The sequence below is a fragment of the Ostrea edulis genome, chromosome 9, assembly GCF_947568905.1.
Source record: "Ostrea edulis chromosome 9, xbOstEdul1.1, whole genome shotgun sequence".
In the NCBI taxonomy this organism is placed as follows: Eukaryota; Metazoa; Mollusca; class Bivalvia; order Ostreida; family Ostreidae; genus Ostrea; species Ostrea edulis.
Genome location: NC_079172.1, coordinates 23,462,076 through 23,484,869, shown reverse-complemented (window position 1 = coordinate 23,484,869; position 22,794 = coordinate 23,462,076). Strand labels below are relative to the sequence as shown.

Sequence of the window (22,794 nt, the reverse complement as noted above, 5' to 3'; positions counted from 1 at the left end):
TATGGAATTGAAAAGAAAAATGTGGGTCATAGTGCTTGTTATTGAGCTACAGTGTGTTAAACTTCATCTTTTTGCACTTAAAATGTACTTACAATTTATTCGCATAAACTCGATTTGTCTGTTGGTATTATCACAGCATAAATCAATCATTACATCAAATAAATACATACTCATGTCCCCCAACAATATAGACATGAAACGAAAGTTTAATGCTAGTAAATTGAAAATGAATAATGGCTTTTTTGCAAAAATTCATCATAAAGAATTTGAGAGTGTAAAAGAACATAATGGGAGTATTTTCAGGGTTCTTTTTTTTTTTTTTTATTTCGCATAAGTTACATCTACAGACAATGTCTTGCCTTAAAATTTAAAATGGAACTTTTAAAAGTGGGGGTTATAGATCTTTTAATTATTGGCTAAAATACTATAATTTCATACAAAATTTCGGGTAAAGTAAATTAGAAGTTTTTAAGAATCGGCGTTCTGTTTGGAAAAATATATCAACCAAATTAACGAATTTACAGCATTTTAATTCTTTTCAAGACTCTACTACTTGTATCGTAAATGACAAAATTAAAATACACGTCTAGAGGTATAAATATTGACAAATTAAAATACACGTCTAGAGGTATAAATATTGACGATATGTTAGAACGTTTTGATAAAAGCGTCTTTCCGCAACAAAATACAGTCCATTCCAAACATTTTAAAATTAGAATCGACATTAAATTTTTTTTCCACTGGATGGATTTAAGAAATAAATGTATAATATGTTTGGATTAATATAATCAGTATTGAACCAGTGCTTACACAGTTATAGAATCCCGCATGCGCGGTTGTGCTCAAAAGCTGAGGAGTTAACGTCCTTACTATTCAAGCCATGTGACACGTTGTATTGAGCTGTCTAAGACTTTCTGATTCTGAATGTATTCATTCTATGTGCTATTGATTACGCACATAATTATCTTAAAGGGGATAAGTCACTTATCTCTATGCTGTGGCTGGAACGAATAGCTTAGTTATACATGTAAATAAATCTACACAAATACCGCTAATTCTGGGTCTTGCAGGGTCCGAAATGTAGAAATCCTTGTTTCAGTATAGCCGCTAGCTGCACAAATGTTGTTGGCTTTCTTTGGTCCGAAACGTCTTGATTTCAGCATATCCTCGGAAGAGCTACGACGTAGTGTATAGAAGACATCTAACCCCCATTTAAGCTTCATTTAATTCTATAAAGATTTATGTTCGTGCAACAGGTAGTGCACCAAATATTATTTTCCTTCGTAAACTGTATTGACAATTAAAAATCAATGAAAAATACTACTTCATGCAATTAAGTTTTTTATCAGTTTATCATAATAGTGACCCGGATGTTAGAGTACAATATATGAAATGTAGGAATAGTACCCCTCTAACCATGGTTCTCCTTCTACTAATATTGGCATAACTGGAATGTTTCCGAGGGTCGACATGTTTTCGCCATCTGGCAATAGAACACAAAAATTAATATACCATTGTCATGTGCATGCAGATTGCTCATTTTGTGCTTCACGAGCTTTTCGAGAAAGAGAAATCAGCATGGCATGTTTTGTTTTACATCAATAATGCTCTCACAATCCAGCTGAAAACATCGTCTATATTCACATTGCCATCTGTTGCTATTTAACGCTTAGCTCATTTTTTTTTCTTCAGTCGGATGCAGTTTATTTCAGTATAGACAGTTTACCTCAATAACTGTGATGTGATCTGGAAGTGAATACTTCGAGACAAGCAGAAGATTTGCTAGGTTTTGCCATTATGGAAAGTAGCGTTATGTAAATCTGCCAGGGAATTGGCACCAAGTGTTCTACATTATTTACGGGCCTTTTTTTAGTTCGACTATCTGTGCTTTTTGTTTCAAAATATTGTTCTAACGTTGCAGGAGTACGCAGTGTGTTCCAGTTAACGTGGATGCCGAGAAAAGAAAAACAGAAATATTTTTAAAGAAGGTGAGGAGATTTTTAAAAAAGAACGATTGATTGGTTAAAAAACAACTGTTCTACTGTGCTCTTATAGATAGTCTTTCACAATTCATGATACTTGAACTCGAGAATTTTTATAGAAATAAAATGTATATCACGAGAGTGCTGATGATGATTGCATTGCTGTGATATTAACACTTGTGAAATCTGGATTCTCCGTATACATGTGGTTGGTTTTTTAAAAAAAAATATATTTTTAGATAGCCATAGTCATTCAATTTTCACAGAAGAAACTGCTGAAGTGATAAATGTTCGATTACTTTTAACCATAAATCAGTACAACTTGTAACGTATAATTTGAGAGGGGAATGGTTATTACATTCATTGGTCGTAATAGCGTAAGGCTATAAATTGTTCGAAGAGAGTAAATGTATCAGCACTTGGACATTTTTGGATTAGATTTAGACGTACCGTAAATGTCCTTGTCCTTTACCCGAGTTATAAGATTTGTTCTGGAACCCCTAATATTCTGAATGCCTCCTATTTGATAGCTAAATAGACTTAATGTTCCTTTAATCAGCATCTGTAATCATTCAAAACAGAAGTATTTTAGAAGTATGAAAAGATCACAGTGGTTTAAGGAGGAACGAGTTCCACACGTCTAAAGTAGAGGGGTAATGGGAGAGGTGTTACGTGATTGGCTCATTTCATGAATGAAATGATTTTCAAACCTAAGAAATATTGTAAGTCAAATAATTGTGCGGATATTGAATTACTCCATAAAATCGAAATATTAGATAGGAAATTATCTTAGTAGATGTATAAGATAAGATAAGTTTATTCCAATTTTGGGCCCAGAGGGCATAACAGTAAGGCAGTTTATAAAGAAGGAAATTCAAAAAAGAAAGAAAGTTTACAACATTAACTACAGGTTACATAGACTGCAAACTACATGTGGATGCAACATGTTGGGGAAACAAGTACATTATATATGAATTGCTAATCATGTATATATACAAGTAAATGGACAGTATCAGTATTATACCAATATATGAATAATAAACTATAATGATTTTTGCAGTTTTAAAGCATTACTTCTTTTTCTGAAAGTTTGCACTAAATATTCACTCAATTTGACAATTACTGGTTTGTCTTCATTAATATATGTATATGAAGTGAAGGGTTACATTAACGACGAATCGCTGTATATCTTAAAGAAATCACACAAACACACACACACAACAATGCGCGCATGAATCTTGATAGAAACAGACAGTACATCTGTTGTAACGGTCGGAAATTCCGACAAAAATTATAGTAGAATGAAAATTTCATTTCTGAAAATACATGATAACCTCATGTATTTTAAAAAAAAAAATGAAATTTCTGTTTATAAAAATACAATATTTTAAACACAAAGTGTATCATGTAAAGCTTATACGGTACCAATTTTGATGCACCAGATGCGCATTTCGACAAATAATGTCTCTTCAGTGATGCTCAACCGAAATGTTTGAAATCCGAAATAACAATGAAGTTTTAGAGCTATTATAGGGAAAAACAATGTGCCAAAAAAGTGGAGTCAAATTCGTCTAAGGATAAGAGCTATGCGTAAGGGAGATAATCCTTAATTTTGAAATGGTTTTCTAAATATAACTGCAATTAGATATACATCCGTATTTTCAAGCTAGTAACGAAGTACTTAGCTACTGGGCTGTAGAGACCCTCGGGGACTAACAGTCCACCAGCAGAGGCCCCGACCCATGTATGATCCTGTTAGTAATGTTAATTACTTATTCCAATCAAAGGCCCCTTGAAGGACAGAGCAGTTGCACAATGAAGGCGTTAATTTCGCGTTAAATGCCTTTCTTTAGCGTTATATAACGCCTTTCATTAGTACGATTGTGTCAGGTCCTAATAGGCTTCCGTATACTTCACTGTTTTGAATGTACTTCGTATCAATATTTTTAAAATCAGTTGGACCAATACAGTCGGATCTAGAATCAGTAATAAATTATAAAGAAGTTTATAGATATTATATATTTATGTTTATTTATTCTATGTAAAAACGTTAAACCTATTAACTGTATGGTTCTTAGTAATAAACAATACAATACAGTTAAACAATGATTGCTTGTAGTCTGAATGAAAATAAATTGAATGCAAATGTCGTATTATTGAATAGCATAACAATAATTCAATAGCATAATTTAGGCTAAAAGCTTTAGATAAGCAGGGTTTGGTGTAACACATTATTAGGCACTAGGCTACAGTCTATAATACCCTTGTCTAGCTAACTGTCTGTAACAGATAAGCGTTGTTCCCTTTGTATACTCATAGGTGAAGTGCGTAAAGCTGATTCGTTTCTATATTTGATTAAGATTCAAACCAGTTTAGGTATTACATGTAATATCACCAGCTTATTCACATCATTATATATAATTTTACTGGTATCAAAGTTTTAGAGTGGAACTCTCTACATCAAAATTTTATTCTTTGACCTGTTTGAAAAATTCCAATATTTCTGACCTTCATTTCAGTTTCTTTCTTTTGAAATATGTTTGTCAACTGTATCGTGTTTTTTTTTTTAATTCACATGTTCCTTGAAGATTTTGACCGTATATTTAAAAATTTCAATAATTAACGTCTTTAATTTTCATGAATATTTATATTTTTAAAAATTGAACTTCTATGTGAGTCTTCTTGGAATTTTTTTTATTATTATTATTATCATCAGATATTTATATCATGCATCAAAACAAGACTATAAAATAAGTAAAATTTCTTATTTGCAAACAAAACATTTTTTTAATAATTCAAGGGGGGAAAACCCCACACAAAATCATACATGTACATAAATAATTGAGAGTTTGTATTACTCTTTCGATGATGGTGAAATACTTCATAATATCCGGATAAAGTGTTAAAGACACTTTTTTCACTATTGTTGAGCTACATGGTATACATGAAGGTGTACACGTATGGAAACATCAAAAGCTAGGTTGTTGTTTGTTTGGGAGGGGAGGGGTGGAAATGTTGTTATTGATTTTACCTGTATTCTTACGATTTTGTCTTAATTCTTTTTCATGTAATCTTACTTCGTTTCTCATAGATATAGTTTTCTTGGGACATTTCCGTATCACGTCCCTGGCTTTACATTTTTTGGGCCACCTTCGAATTTGTTCAACATGATTTAGTACGTAACAGTTCCTTCAGTCGTCTTTGTGCTTCGGCAAACTGTTGGGCTATCTACTTTGGCGGGGGAAACCCCAGACTGTGACATAATGAACTCTCTATTACGAATAAAATCAATGCTGTAAGGTTTCATTTCTCTCGTGTTCATTGATTTCTAATAAGAATACCTTGCTCCTGTTGACATTCTCGCAATATTTGTTTCACGTCTTGATTCTGTATTTTAATTTGGCAGAGGTTAAGAAGCCGTGATACATTTAAGGCAGAGGTATATGATTTGTAAAAATGGTCATGTTAACACAGGATTCGCAAGTCAGTTCACCGTCTGCATAGTAGTAACGATATGTGCACAGCCTTATGTTTAACAATAAGCAGCATTTAATAGATGAAATCAGACAGATAGTTTGACGTCCTACTGATCTGAATCGATAATGTCACCAACCTTGAAGCAAAAAACGCACAGTCTCTATATTCTGATCTGATATGTGGCAGATTGTATTTTAATTGGGGGATGCGCGGGGGAAACTTGTGCAGTGTGCAGCGGTTTGTGTATTGGAGACACTGATTGATAATGTGCACCTTTGTCTAGAATGGCAGAGTTTTCTGTTATTGCTTACAGGGATATATATTGATTTTTGGTGGTCTTGAATACCCTGTTCTGTATCCATTGATTATATTTGCATTCCGACCTAATTCAAAAGATCCCGGATCATGTAATGGTGATTTCATCCTTTCGCTATCATTAGATAGTTGGTATCTACGATTGTAGCTCTACAAAGCTTCATTGAAGAAATATTGATTGTTTTGTTATCATTTAAATCCTCTTAGAAATAACAATTGTAAACAGTGCATCACTCTCAGTCCCGTGGGGATGTCAGTACACCTTGCTTGTCGCAAGAGGCTAATTAATGGGGCGGTCCTTCGCGAAAACCGAGATCCCGTGTTACAGCAGGTGTGGCACGATAAAGATCCCTTCTTGCTCAAATACCGTATGCGCTGAGCATAGGACTTAATTTTGCAGCCCTTCACCGGAAACGTTGACGTCTCCATATGAGTGAAAAATTCCCGAGAGGGACGTTAAACAATGCACAATTAATCAATCAATATCCCTCTCATGATAACAATTTTTTACGATGTATTGTAAGACTTAAATTTCACGAAACTTTTCATTTTGACATAATCATTTACACGAGATACTTTCATCACTTTTAAACTAAGGGGAAAAATACAAATTCCTAATCGCTAAAGAATATCACAGAAAATCCCAATAAGAATCGCGCATTCCTTCGCGTGTCAAACGAGAATAACGTGCAGAACGAGGAGCGGTTGCCAGCGATAACGAATCGATCTACTGCATTGTGTTTTAATATCTTTCTGATAGAATGAACATGATCAGCAATTAACGTTTTCTCATAATAGATTAATCTCAGGTCGACATCGGTATTTCCAGTGGTTCAGGGTTTCCAAATCTTAATGTTTTAATAGCTGAAAAAGAGGTGTGACCCAAGTTTTATATAAAATGATATAGGATTCTTTGAACTTTAACAGATCAACACCTATATGACGCAAGGATTGATTGTATAAATTAGTTGATGTATGATGTGCATGTATGTAGACCTTCCAGTTGAATGTTCTTCATGGATGATAAATATTGCTATATGAAGGTAAGTGGTATAACCTCAGTCCCGTCTATGGTATAAAGAACTAGACTCCCGAAAATAAGTCAAGTCACTGTTAATATAAAGTAAGTAAGTAAGTAAATGATTTATCATAGTGACATGTGTTTCATACATTACAGAATTGAAATATACATTTTTACAGAATAACAGGAATTTAAACATCCGGCCCATCGGGCCTATATGTCACTTTTAACAGAAAACCCCCCATTAAATAATAAATACAGTGGTACATGTATTACGTATGACTTTTACCATTATGGTATATGATAGACTGTCTGTAGATGTATGCGAAGAACAGGAATTTTGCAGTTTGTCTTGGAAAATTTAATAATAGAAATTTTGTTTTGTCTAAATCTGACATATTGATCACAGTGGGGTTAAATCCGATACGGGTAAAAAAGAGTGCTCTAAGATTTGAATAAGAGGAAAAATGAAGTAAAAAGTGACATTCATCATCTACACTATCTGACGAACATAAAGTACACATTCTATCCGATAACGCCTCCCCCTTATACCGTCCTGTTTCAATTCTTATAGGTAAGACACCACATCTGAACTGGGTATAGAACGATGACTTTTTGGAAACATATGGTTACATATTTTTCTGTTTGAAAATCACTCATATTTTTTACGGTTCGGTAGGTTCTAAGTTTTGGAACATTTTGGACCTCTTCATTCCAGCCATTTATAAAATCCCAAAAATATTGGTTCGAAAAAAGCAAAAATTCAACTGAGCTGTAACGTATGAGGGAAAAAAAATTTAAAAAAATATATATATAGTGTGCCATTTAACCTTTTAACACTTCTAGGACGTACTGTTATATGAAACCCAAAGATGTGAGAGAAATTAAATGGCCGTAAATGTCTCTTTGCAATGACAAATGTTCATCCCGCTGATATGATATTCTTCTAATTAATGGTGTAACTCGAAAAAAACATCATATGATTAATCGCTATTCACAATATGCATAAAGTAAAATTTGATGATTACAAATTTGTGATGAAGGTTGTCAAAATGTACATATTTCATTTTCAATGTACATTATGAATATATCAATACTTTCAAAATTGTGACGTGATCCCTAAAATACAAAGCACTCGTAACACCGGGTTCATTATATTTACATGTAATTAACAAAGTATTGTAATTAACAACAACACGTATTCGTACACATGTTCTTGGGTTTTCTTACATACAGGCACTTAATCAGACACTATGCTCAGACATTAAAGGAGGGGTATAAAAATACCCATAATAACATTTCCAATGTCAATGCCTCTGCTATCTAGACAGTCATTTCCCCATGAATATGTTGCAGTTGTAGACATTGTTCACATTGCATGTTTAAGCAGAGACACATAAGCTAGCTTTGTTTAGGATCACGTGGACGGCGAAACCATCATCCATTTTTAGGGCTGAAACGATACGCCCCCTTCACGATACGACACGTATTGCAATGCTTATGCCACGATTCAACATTTTCAACACGATACATTTTACGGGGGGAAAAACAATAACTTTGAAGAAATGTTTTTCTATAATTACGAAGATTCACGGTCCCAATCTTAGAATTATAATTTTTCCAAACCGCCGAACGGTAAGATGCATGTTGACTCTGTAGTTTACACTGATTACGTTCATTATTGTTTTGTCAGACTTTAGGCTAACAACAGTCTGACCGTTCAATCGTAACTGTCTGACCGTTAATAAGTACAGGTCACGCCCGATGTATTTTACCGAACCCGATATTTAAAAAAACGTATCGAACCGAAGATCGAGGTAACGAATAGAACATTAAATCGAGAGTTTATATTTAACAGTATCGATGTTTCGGTGAATCGTTTCAATCCTATGACCATTTTTCAATGTATTGTGGATAGTAAAAATAAATTCAAAGGTTTCAAAAGTTTTATAAAGGATATGCAAATAAACAGATCCCAGATAAACACTCAGGGTGTGCACCAGCTGTTGACTGGTCTTTTAATAAACATTTACTCGGACAAACTGAGAGTGTCGTGGTTATCGATTTTCGTGTTACACAGCAAAATTTGATTCACAAAATCACCCTACAGCTACGGGCTGATTAACGTTGGATAAAGTCGACTGGATATATGAAAGAATTTGAACACAATTTGCAGATTATTGTTATGAAATTAGTTGTTGATTCACGAGTTTTCTTAAATTTTAAAAGTAAAATTCATCAAATTTAAATTATTGTCAATTCGTTGTGGCGTGTAAAACGTCGCATTATCTAATTATTTTTAGAGGGAGGTGCGAAATTATGTGTTCTATATGTGCAAAACCTTGTGGCGAGTGTGCAAACACTTCTGATCTGTGTGCGAGATCATCTGTGAATACGATGCAGTTGTGAAAAATGCGCGTATGAATCTTAATAAATATAGAGATTACGTTTATTTCAAATGAGAATTTCCACAGAAATAAAAAGTAAATCTAATTTTTGAACGCGTTTCATGAAAGGTATGCCATGTACTGACAGTTCATGCTCCCATGTACTTTCAAAAATGAAATTTATTTCTTGAATATGTGCAAAACCGTATGATGTATATGCCAATACTTGTGATATGTGCACGAAATATTCTGATCTGAATTGTGATGTGTATGCGAAAGAACATTATGATATTGAAACACTTTGAACAGCATGCAGTTTTATGCAGAATTATGGTATTCTGATCAAGCCCATCGCTCCTTCACGTTTAGGGCAAAGGAGCGAGAATACGAGAGCGAAGGAGAGTGCGAGGGTGACAAAGCGAAAGTATACTTTCTATTATAGGAAATTGCGAGAATGATGGATCGAGCGAAAATGTGAAGGTGAACCGTATATAGTACACCACAGTGGAGTGAGGATAGCGTGTAGATCTTACATGTATGTATGTACAGCCCTTTCTACTCAAATGGAAATATATATATATATATAGAACCAACGATTTATCCAAAATATCTGATTTCCCCCGCCGATCACCTTCATAAATCGCTCTGTATAGCCAGTTTCTACTTTCTTAAAAGCTTATGAGGTGGCCAGTTGTGAGACACATCATACGGGAAATCACATCCATGTATTGTGGATGTATCATCGGTTCTATACCTATTTCATCATTGGGTATAGAGGGGGTGTTGAGTGTACATGACATCTTTGTACACGCTATCCAGGCAACGGAGCGATATTAGTTATGCTCCCTCGCTTTCACATTTTCGCTCCAACTTTGCTTCATCGCCCATGCAACGTCGCTCCGCCACCCCCGTAGTTTCATTCCCCCGCATTAGAAACAGTGCAGAAACAAGTGGTCTGATCAGAACAGCCCACACATTACAAAATCAACAGAGTTTACCTTCTTTCTCTAACATTTCCAAAGTCGTTATTAAAGTATATCATTATGGTAGCATATATTACTTCCAATTAAAGAAAGAAAAAATAATCACAAAGCTAATTAGCCGTACGTATGGCATATTCAAATATCGCACGTGCAACATACGAAGTCGTATGTGTGATACCCAGCACTTCATCCAGCTGTAATACTCTTTCGTCCCTTTATGATCAATATTTGGAGTTTTGTCATCTACAATCTGTACTGACGTAAACTGTAGCACTTTCTTTGCGTCAAATGGTTGCAACATCAAATGTTAAATATTTATGAATAGTCTGACTTAACTCCAAAATGAATGAAGTTGTGTTGTCGAGTTGGAATGGAGTGAGATAATAAAACTCGGTCGTGCACTTGTCAATGTAACCTATTTTGGAAAACTCAGTTGTTATTCGTAATTTAGTGTCGCGTAATTTTATACAAATCATCTTCCTTTCTGGGACTTATTGCAGTTGAAGCACCTACATGTATGGTTGTAACATCAAATGTTAAATATCAATGATCATCATTAACTTATGAACTTTCATATTTCTACGGTCGATCTCTTTTTTTTTTTCTTTTTCTTTCTTTTTGTCATCAAAACAGATTTTGAAAACATTGTTTCTTATGATTTTAAGCCCATTGTCTTCGAGCATTTTTAATTACTCCTCGCTCGAAGAGATTTTAACAGCATTAAATGTTATGTATTATGTTGTTAGTATTTTAAAAATTTACTGATGATGAAAATTTTATTTTATTTTTTATTACAGAAGTTGTTTTTGTGATTGGTAGGGCTACTCATTAGACTTTGGCAGGTGGGAAATGCACCAAATTGTCTAAAATGTATATTGCATGTAATTGAATAAAGAGATCAATTGCAGTCTTCAATTCATAATGCTAATCACCCACCATGATTGTAGCTTTCCCCTCTATGGTTAGAAAAATTGTCTGTGAACTGCGATCATTAGTTTTATCACGACATACCATTATTAGTAATTTTGAAATTATATATGGTAATCAATAAAATTATAAACCCCCACATGAAAATTCGTACAAGTGAAAATATCACTTGGTGCGATTATAGTGTAATTAGGACGTTATATTGTAAAAGACAATACCGAACATAGCTATATTCTCTAATTACACAAGTAAACCATAGGTTGAAAGCGCATTTATCTGTATCATATAGCTTATTCACATAGGAGACCCCAGTATTAACTTAGAAACTGCGTTTACGTTTAAATTATAGGATGCACATGCCTTGACCGTCAACCCCCTGGGAACAAAACACCCCACCTGCTCAGAATACATTCCAATAGAGGACATGTGAATCAGACTGCACTGTACTAGATTAAACATTACATGATCTTCTATCATCTCAACGTTCAAGCAGCTAGTACATTAGACTATTCTAGATGTTTGACTGCAAATACTATTAAGTCGAAATTTAGCGTGTGCATGGCGATATAGATTGATTTTGTGTAAGATGAAAGGCGAGACTTGAGAGGCTGGGATGCTTTGCACCGTAGAATTCTATCGATCTTGGATAAATTTGGTTTTAGAAATGATCGGTACTATCCCATTTATCCCAATGTAAATTATCATGACAAGCCTGCAAACAAAATTTTTAATAATCCATCTGAAGAGGTAGGGTTTCCTACATTCTCTACCCAGAGTTCCGTGCGCTCCTCGTGAAGCTTGCGTAACGCGCTCTCTGGGTTTCTTATAGTCAAAAGAATCGAAACGGAAACTGAAAACTGCACTGTGCATGTTTTGCGGAAAAACATATATTGTATTCACGTGACATTCGTTTATGAATAAACAGAAAACTATCAATATTGCATGCGTACATATGTGGTACCAAAATGTTAGTTTTTTCACCGAAGATTTATTTTTCCATCTCTTAGTACTATTTGCTTATATTTTACTTCATTGCGATCGCACTTACAGTGTAACTGATTCATACTGACCGATTCATGACACCATTGTGTTACCGCCAATTTTTATTCATTCATTTTGATTTAAAAAAAGAAAGAAAAGAAATTGGCAGTACCACGGTATATTCGTCACCTCTCTATGAAATCTTAGTGAGGCATTGCCATTTTGAACTCAAAACCCTTATTGAGAAATGCACGGAATCCATAACTAGCTCATGACAAATAAGGCGAGTTTTAAGTTGTCTTGATGACCTTCGTTAAAGGATACAGTGGGATCCAGTCACATTAGGTGTAAATTAATGAGTCTCTCTGGAACACTTGAGAAGGCTTGGAGCTGTGAGAGAATACCGTAAGGACCGGCGAAGACCTCCTCACCCACCGCAGATCTCCTAAACCTTTGGCCAACAGCTTTTCGTGATCGTTCAAATAAAAGGAGTTTTATCCTACTTTGCGCGATTTCATGTCAAATTAATGAGAATGTTCTTCAAACAAATACGACCAGCGTTGTCGTTCTTACAATCAATTTATCTGGCCTCAGTTCGCATCAGTTCGTTGAAATACACAATATGATCTAGACGTTCATATACGCACAAAGAAGAAAGCCAATGAACTTTAAAGTTTATTTGGAGGAAATTTGGACATGTTTTATTATTTTCGATAATTACTCGGTAAAACTCGATGTCAGATTCAGACCCTATTCTATGAGGTCAACTAATATACTTTCTATTCAACGTTCACTGTTTGTTTGCAAAGGATAAAGGCCTCGAAATCAATCAATCAAAAGGTTAGAATCGGTTCACTTTTTCACAACGATCGAAAAGTACGAAATCCAGAGTACATCTCTTTAGCATTTCAAAAGATGACCCCATTCTCTCAAACTGCAGAAGTTCTATAAATTTATAAGTCTGTGAACACGACTTTGTAAAACTTTAGGAGCAGGTCATTTCAGAATCATGCAAAGGGTTATTTATTGACGTTAAGGCTACAAATGAAGTAGGAAAAGGATTCCTCTCTGCTTAAGTATCACTTTGACCGTGGTTTGTTACATGGCGCAGGCGAGATTATGTTCAATAAAACTGCACTGGTTTGTTACAGAAAGGACAACTATCTCGGACAATCAAGCATAACCACAAATATAGAAACATTAAGATATTTTCAGCCAAATGTCTTTGATGTGCAAGCGGTATATAAAACCCATTATTGTTTTCAGGGTTCACACACTTTTGAATTCTGTAAAATATCAAAAATGTATATTCTTTTAGCATGAATCACTTATTTCGATATTTCATGATTCATATGTGGACTATTTGCATAAATTTTCCTATATGTATTTTTTATCATCATCATTGCTATTACTATCATAAATGCAAAATGCAAGTGCTATTTTGAAATCGTTGTTCAGTGCTGACAACGACTGAAATGGTCGGTTCGATGTACATGTATAGGTCCATGGACGCAGTTTATTGTTACTTTTAATCTTTGAACAACTTAATTTCTTCCAAACGTCTCCATCTTTAAATTGTATGGAAAATGATAAACAGAGATTGAAAAAGGTCAATCGAAAATAAAAACCCTGCTACGGTGTCAGGATATTTGATTTCATTGGACTATTTAAAAAAAACACCGAATAAAACACGTTTCCTTCTCATTATGGGGCAGTAATCGATTTGTCTTCAATATAAAGACAGATATCGATTCTGAAAAAGAGGTAAGGATAGACGTTCAGCAGTAAGTGCCTGCAATCTCTATCGCCATCTGTAAACGTAAACATCTCCACTGTCGTTGAAAACATTGAAATAAGGATCTATATTGTTTGTTGACAGACACATGACGAGTGATGATTGGATGGCTTTGTTTATGCAGCGTGGTTGTTGTCCTACAAGGTAAGACTTTCATGGGGATATGAAGGGTGGGGGTTGTTATATTGCAAAATGTCAAATTACCAGGTACTGACAAGTGCGAAAATTTCAATTTGAAATGGTAGAGATACATGTATAGGGGTCCGTGTTTGCCTTTACCCTTAATTTTGTATTCCTTATGAAGTTATGGGATTGATCACTGTTCGTTATTTTTGATACATGCGTGTCATGACAAAGCTATGTAAACGTAATCTTGGAGCAAAATTACTTTAATATTTAGATGATTATCGGTCATAATTTGTTAGCAACAAAAAAACTCCGGAGACTACAAATATAAAGTCTTTTGATATTCATTGAAACTTTCTCATGAAAATAAATCCTTGCAGATGTGTACTTTTGGTTTTGTTAATTGAGTTTGTTTTCTCATCATCATGACAACATGGGTTGCCGTAAGTGCAGTGTTTTTAGACTTTTGTTATGGACTTGCATGAGTGCAGACTCTTTCTCTTACCAATGCCGGTCATGACATCATTACATACTTATTTGTTGCTGTGGATAATGATAAAATCGGCCAGAGCAATTAGTTACGTCCGAGGGGAAAACCCGTAAACAATAGGCTGTTGATTGCAATCACCGCATTTTCACAACCATTAAAACTCTGCGACATAAAGACACAGTTTTGCTGGTTCCTATTCAGATGCTTTATCAAAAGTATGTTTTACAAAACTATCTAAATATCAGAAGTGTGCTGAAATAAATATACTAAATATTAGATTAGGGATTTTCGTGCTAAAATTTCTTTTTCATTGGACTTGTATTCGTGGAATGTGTCACTATGATGTGCGTATGTCGAGGCGGCAAAGATTAGATGATGTGCGTATGTCGAGGCGGCAATGATTAGATGATGTGCGTATGTCGAGGCGGCAATGGTTAGATGATGTGCATATGTCAAGGCGGCAATGATTAGATGATGTGCGTATGTCGAGGCGGCAATGATTAGATGATGTGCGTATGTCGAGGCGGCAATGATTAGATGATGTGCGTATGTCGAGGCGGCAATGATTAGATGATGTGCGTATGTCGAGGCGGCAATGATTAGTTGATGTGCATATGTCAAGATGATAATTAATATCTGCCTTAGAGTTGCGGATACGTCTGTTGAGGCAGCAAGGACTACTATAACGACTACTGTTAGATCTATCTGAGGTTTGATTCAATTCATCGGTTCCCAGTGTACTCGTATACAACGATCTGTGTAAGGAATCACTACTTTATATCAGAAGAAAACCTTTTAAATCTTTATGATACATCAGATGCATTTACAACCGTGTATCTCTATAGTGTACCTAAGTTTTAGTCTAAAACACCCAACAAAATTATAGGATGACTCTTTTCATACATGAGCTGTTGGTTTGTTTGTTTGGATTTTTTTTTCTAAAACGAACAAAATTTTGAAAACAAAGTTGCCAAAATTAATTATTTTATAGTGAACAACAAAACACAGAATGGTTCACACGCCCAGCTTCAAAATTAAGAAAGCGTGCTGTTCTTTTACAACAAGGAATCCATAAAGGAAGTGATTAGGGGGATTTAGCAGGCCATACTAAGGCATGGGTTAATACACTAAACTGCAGCAGATGTTACTTAAACAATAGAAACTGATTTTAAAAGAATTGATTGGAGTACGTTTTAGATTGAATGTTAAATATTTGATGCTATGTAGTAAATCATTACGATGTTCATGAAAGCAAATGTTTGGGCCCCAAAACAAGATTTGTTAATTTCTTTCGTACATATCTTCCCTTTTCTCAACTTTTTATTTACCTGTCACCAAAATATATTCTCCGTGCCTTTCATTGAATTCTAATATTTCAAATATAATCATATGTTTATCAAAATTCGTAGTTTTACAGATTTCTATTCTAAATTTAAATTGCACAATACGTGTACAATTACCTATATGCACACATATTACTACAGAAGTTATTATTACTAAAAGTATTCATATAATTGAGAGAGAGAGAGAGAGAGAGAGAGAGAGAGAGAGAGAGAGAGAGAGAGAGATGTTAATGAGGTAAGCAAGACATGGCGAAATATTTGCTATTTTCAAATATCCTTAGCAATGCATACATCTACGCACTAAATTGAGTTTAGTCTGTACATTATATAACGATATGCCATCGTTCAAGCCTGCTGTCCGATCAGTTTCTTTTTAATCAAATTATTTATTTCTAATTTCAAATCACAAACCTAGCTTTCTCTAAATGACGAGTTACCCTTACGTACAATGCAGAGCATTTGTCGAGGAACAGTCACTTATACAAGCATCAATAATACATCATATAATACCATCAATACATGTATTACATCATATAATACCATCAATATTACACCATGAAAGGTGAAGATAACGAACAGTGATCAATCTCATAACTCCTATAAGCAATACAAAATACATGTAGATAGTTGCGTGCATGGGCAAACACGGACCCCTGGACACACCAGAGGTGGGATCAGGTACCTAGGAGGAGTAAGCATCCCCTGTCGACCGGTCACACCTGCCGTGAGCCCTATATCCTGATCAGGTAAACGGAGCTATCCGTAGTCAAAATCAGTGTGCCAAGAACGGCCTAACAATCGGTATGAAACATGTCAAACAGCATTTGACCCAATGATAGGTTTTATTGACGAAGTCGATCGTTATAACGACCATAGAATCTGCGAAATGCTTACTTCAATCGAGACTGTTGAAACCCGTGTACCATCAACTTGTTTGTCAGCATATAATACCATCGATTTCACAAATTCTATGGTCGTTATAATGGAAGTGCAAGCTATTACTGGGTCGAATTTGTACCAATTGTAAGGTTACTGATTTGATCTACGGATTACTCCGTTTATATGAACAAAATATTGGGCTCACTGCGGGTGTGACCAGTCAACAGGCACCTGATCCCACCTCTGGTAAGTCCGGTCCAGGGGTCCTTGTTTGTCCCTTTCATAAGTTTGTCATCTTCGCAAGCCAAGTGTCCGATTCGCTTACTCTCATCTCCCCCTTGGCGGATTTAGTCGCATTTCTAAGACTTCAAAATATCGCGCTTTGGCTTTCCAAGGCATCCAATCAAATCGCGCCATACATACAGTTTGGTTTGAGTAATGGCGGTCCACATGTCTAGCCCTTGTTGTCACCTTTGCCATGACATTTTGTCTAAATACAAAGACAGGGGACTTTTGGAGAACGTTTTGGGGTTTATGATCAACTTCTAGAGATAATCGATCATGTACCTCACCCAAATGACGGCAAAGGACGGTATGTGCTGGAATAAACTGAACAAACTCAACAAAATTGAGTACAATATCAAAACGAAAGTAGAAACACTGAAATCTGAATGAATTGATTTGATACGTGATTTACGCCTTAAACACAAATGTGTCATAGGCATCCAGCAAGTATGCACACATTACTAAAAAACAATTTTTATTTACTGTCAACTCCATTTTGTAAACATACACATCTGATTGGTTAGATTTTGTTTTCGTCAAGAACGATAACTCGCTCGATCCGTTAGATGGTAATTCAGTCGCAACTAAATCCGCCACGGGGAGATGAGAGTAAGCGAATCGGACACTTGGTTTGCGAAGATGAATTTTGTATGCTTTATAGGATTTATTAGATTGATTATTTTCTGTTATTTTCACTGCATTCATCATATGAACATCACATTGACACATTACATCATATCATATGAACATATTACATCATATATGAACATCGTATCACATCATATATGAACATCGTATCACATCATATCATATGAATATAATACATGTATTACATGATATCATATATGTAAATCTGCTTTATTTTACACCCTCTTAGTAGCTTTCCATAGATGATGCGCTTAGTGACTACTTTTGATGATAAAAACTAAAACTTAGAATAGTCTGTTTTTAAAAAATAACAGCTCCCAAATTCTGTGAAAACTTTGCATGATACTGGTTTTCAGTTGACGTCACACATTCTGAACCTATTGGTGGATGGGGACAGTGGGGTCACTGGAGTAGCTGCTCTGTGACCTGTGGATTTGGGTCAATCAGGCGTAACAAACAGTGGGAGTACCCGGATGGTAGAGCTGCTAACTATACTCTGACCAAAATTGTGGAGTGTTTCATCAACAGAACGTGCCCAAGTATGTATACGGATAACTCATTGAATTCTGAGAGATACAAGTATGTATACGGATGACGCGGTGAATTCTGAGAGATACAAGTATGTATACGGATGACGCGGTGAATTCTGAGAGATACAAATATGTATACGGATGACGCGGTGAATTCTGAGAGATACAAGACTATGCATTTGATATCATTTGTCTTCCACAGGATCCCATATTCTTTAATGATATTGCGATAAAATTTAAGGATGCAGTTACCTATGGTTCGCCAGTTTTTCACACAAATAAGATGATTTAGATAAGTCTGTCAGGTCTATCAGTCATAGAGATGCTTACAAAGTGTAGAGTACACATCGTAAATCCTTAACCTACAGTTTACACCGTTAACGGGGCATGGATTACTAGATTATACTTGACAAATAAAACCACAACTGTTCAATATAGTGTTCTTCATCTAATGAATATAGTTCCATAATTACTTGGCCATAATTAACCAATCTAAATTACAGTTTAAGGATGTTAATTGTGTTTTACGATTTCAAACTGTAGATTGTGGCTGTTTGTATTATAGCGTACGGATGGAAATTATTGTCACAATAGAATGAAATTTAAAATTTATCCCTATTTATTTAGTTTCACTAGTACTCTAAACCATGTAGTTAATGACTTCTTTTTGTGTTAAATTGTGACTGTAATTATTTCTTGATACAATGAATGAAGCCTAGTTACAAGTCGATTAGAGCTGAATTTACGACGATCGTCTTTATTAGTTAGAATCATGGACACGATTGGGGGGAGGGATAATACAAATAATAGTTTCATAGATATAAATTAGAGTTTGCAGATAATTAACTATATATAACAACTCGTAAAGTGTATCATTTCATAAACCTGTATTTTTTCACATGCAAATCTATGCTCCTCTTATTGATGAGAAATCAGCATTCCATATTCACCCAAAAAAGTAACAATTATTATTTTAATTTTTTTTTTTTTTTTTACGGTTTTCAATTATTTTCTCTGATTTGCTCCTATAGACTAAAAGGTAGGGACAAGTGATGATATTTTATTCCGATGATTCAGATGAAAATTTCAGTGTCAAGGACAGGGCAATTTATTTTCCGGGTCCATTCACATCGTAGTTCGTTTTCCGTATAAGTCCACTGTTTATAATCAATCGCGAATGCTGATAATTATTGTATGTAAGATTGATATATTCCCCGTATCTACAATCAATGACATTTTATATTCTGAAGAAGAATACGAATTCACTGATCATACCTTTTTCTTCGTTAATGGTTGTACTTTAAAAATTATAAATCACTCTCATCAATTTTAACTCGATATGTAGTTAAAACATAATAATAACTAACTTTCAAGTGAAACAGATGGAGAAATGGTCAATTTACTTATTTTAATGAAAAAGAGCATGCGTAAACTGCATGTTCTCCATTTGAATGTGCGTCATTACGTAATACGAGACCTTAAGGGGTTTCACCGTGGTAATTCTTAAATCGAGGAACGTCGTCTCTTTCATTTGTTTTCCAGTGCCAATCCTTAAAAAGTGTTTTGAAATTAGGAGAAAACCAAAACTGTTAAAATCGAAAATAAAATGGGAACATTTTGACAGAATTCTTGAATTACCACAACAGGAGATCTAACCTGCGATGCAATCCTATGGCTTGAGTTTTGACAAATAACTTGAATGCTTAGCAGTTCTCAAAAATTTTCAAATGCAGCATATAATATTTTTTCATGATATTCTGTTATCATCGGTTTGAATATATTTTATTGCATATATAATATACAACAGGTTTGAACACAAGTTCTTATAACTTATGAGGTTCTCACTTAGATTAATTGATAACAATTATCATAAAACATATGTATAGATAAAATAAATGCATGTACATATAGCATAAAGTGAATTACTATCATGAAAATCTGCCTGAATTAAGTATAAATTTGTGAACAGCATTTAAAATTTTGCTGTTAGTTTCATACACCAAATTGTCACTGCCCCAAAGTAAAATCCGTGTATCAATAATAGGTAATTCTTGTATTTTCTGTTATCATTGAATCTGAGAATAGAATTAATATAATGATATTTTACTCTGATTTACCGGAATTTTAAAGTTTTCTGTGTTCCTCGTTGCCCGGTCGTCTGATTGAGTTGATCGACGCTCTAAAACAATTATAAGCCAATAAAATTCATAATCGTCTGCAGCCCTGGAGAATGTTGACGACTGCCGATTGTCCGCGCAATACATTACTAGTAAAAAAAATTGCAACATTATTGCTCTACGCATATATTTTGTTCAATAAATCGCAGATTCCACAGAATATTTATCTTTCACCTTAACTCTTTTTTATATAGTTCATGGTGGGTGGGGAATGTGGACAGGTTGGACCAAGTGCCCAGTGATGTGTGGTGGCGCCAACGTTACTAGAACGAGGCTTTGCAATTCCCCTAAACCCACCAATGGTGGAAGATCCTGTAACGGGTCGGCAACCGATTCCTTTGTTTGTAACAATGCCACTTGTCCTGGTAAGCCTGGTTGTTTATTCGATAAGAAGGATTTCATATTATCTCTTTTTCTTTTCTCAGTTGTTGGCAATTCCAAGGGAAATTAATGTTGCGTACATGTAATTGTTTTCTCGTTCCTTAGAAATCCCACCAGATTTCGACGTGAAAAGCTGTTTCAATGACTCCATGTTCGTGTGTGAGAGTGGGAAACACTGCGTTCCTAATTCGTTGAAATGTGACTTTGAGTTAGATTGTCATGACGGTACAGACGAGAGAGACTGCATCATTTCATTAGGGATGGGAATAAATTGTAAGTGGTATAACAAGGTTTCATTTAACTGGATGGATTAATTTAGGTGTTAAGACATGCGTAATTCAATTTTTATTTGAATAATATTACACTGAGAGGGTTTGAAAGCAAGGGGGGGGGGATTATATGTAGTATTTTAAAGGCCTTAAATTAAATTTTAAGGATACGCACTTCTGATAAACTGTCATCATTCTATCGACAAAATGCATCTTTAGTTGAATCGATTCTAAATCAGAAGCCTCTGGAAATATGTGGTAGACATTGTTTTCTAGCCCATGCTAAGATAATTTACATTGTTCTAATGGGTAATATCCCTCTGTTCACCGAAATGGAATTTTTCTTTAATAGCTTGGGATAAAGTGTAAATGTTTTCATCATTCGTAGCCATCTTGAACTTCATAGAGTACATTCAGAGTTCACACGTTTATAAAGGAAAGCAATTTTTTTCACTGTTTGAGATATACCAGTGTTATATCAAAGGATGCTAATTGGAAATCGTTTATAATGGATACAGATAAAACAGAAATAAGGGCTTAAATCATACGGAGCTAAATCAGAACCAGTGTTTTACTATTGTTCCCTATTAAAGATAATTAAATGATTTTGAAATGTTTAATACATACAGTTCGTTCAATTATTCCATAGTCTGGAAAGGCACCTTTAGGGTTATTTTCCCGCTTGATGATAAGGTCCAAGTGGTGCCATGGAAAGTCTGCGATAACATAGTTTCGAATCTTTTTGTAGGTGTTTTATCTATGAGTATGATATTATTTTTAACATATAGTTTCATTTCCTTGTTATGCTTTGGAATTTGATGATATATATCGTCATATACATGTATATTTCAAAAGATATTTCTAACACGTGTATTTTAAAGATTCTCAAAAATTGACGTCAGCGCCCACATATTTATTTCATAAATTTACTCGAAAATTCTGAATATAACTGAATTAACAATATGCCTAGATTCGTTTAAACATTTTAATCTCCACTAATGACTCTATTAAAGAATGGTATTTTTCACATTCTTGCAAGGAAATATTTAGTTCTAATTAGATGCATTCAACAGACGCATAAAATTGAGTACTATTCTCATAATTCAGGTTTACCAAATGATGGTTGATACAAAAAGCATTTTAAAGAATTACGTTATATACCACATATCGATGTATAATAGTTCTAATTCCAATGTCTTCTTTCTTTAACTTTCAGCTTCTATACAGAAATCAAAGTTTTTGGCTGTGATATTTACAATGCTAATTCTATGGGAGAAATTGTTTCTAACTTAATCAGTTGATGTATTCGGTCTGTGTGTCATCCTACTCCATGGATCCTTGTGTTTTATACTGACATGAACCACACAAAGGGACCATGCATTGTAACCTATACCTACTGGAACTGCTGGCAGTGTGGAAAAATCCTAACCACGTGATATGTCATTTTACCGACCATTTTAGAAGATTTAGCAATGTAACAAGTATGAACTAATGGCCATTTTGTATAGGTTGTCATGTATAATTGTTTGTAAAACGTGCATGTTAAAATGTTATTTGTTGATATACACCGTTTTCTCTGAATAAATATGACGTTTAAATTGTTCTTTTTCTTTCGATGATAGAATAGTAAAGAAGAAGAACTGCTTTCAGGGTAGCTGTAATGATGAATGATGTAGCCCCCTCCGAATCCTTTGTGGGGGGGGGGGGGGGGGGGGGGGGTTACAAGTCCTTAGGATCTCTGTAATGGTACAGATGCGGGAGTGATTCACTCCAGCAACATTTTCGATCATTCTAAACA

The 22,794-nt window shown here is 34.7% G+C and overlaps 1 protein-coding gene across 8 annotated transcripts in view; it reads left to right on the top strand.

The window, feature by feature from the left end:
* LOC125657913 (thrombospondin-2-like) overlaps nt 1–22,594 on the top strand; it is a 28,131-nt gene extending 5,537 nt beyond the window's left edge. For 3 of the 8 annotated variants that reach the window (XM_048888838.2, XM_056148906.1, XM_056148905.1), the window contains exons 2-7: nt 1,922–1,988; nt 13,953–14,012; nt 17,996–18,178; nt 20,541–20,711; nt 20,833–21,000; nt 22,213–22,594. In XM_048888838.2, the coding sequence (XP_048744795.2) occupies nt 13,967–14,012; nt 17,996–18,178; nt 20,541–20,711; nt 20,833–21,000; nt 22,213–22,289 (645 nt within the window). In that variant the 5' untranslated portion in view covers nt 1,922–1,988; nt 13,953–13,966 and the 3' untranslated portion in view covers nt 22,290–22,594. The other 5 variants (XM_048888840.2, XM_056148904.1, XM_048888841.2 and 2 more) reach the window with 5 other exon arrangements.
* Nucleotides 22,595–22,794: the final 200 nt, after the last annotated feature.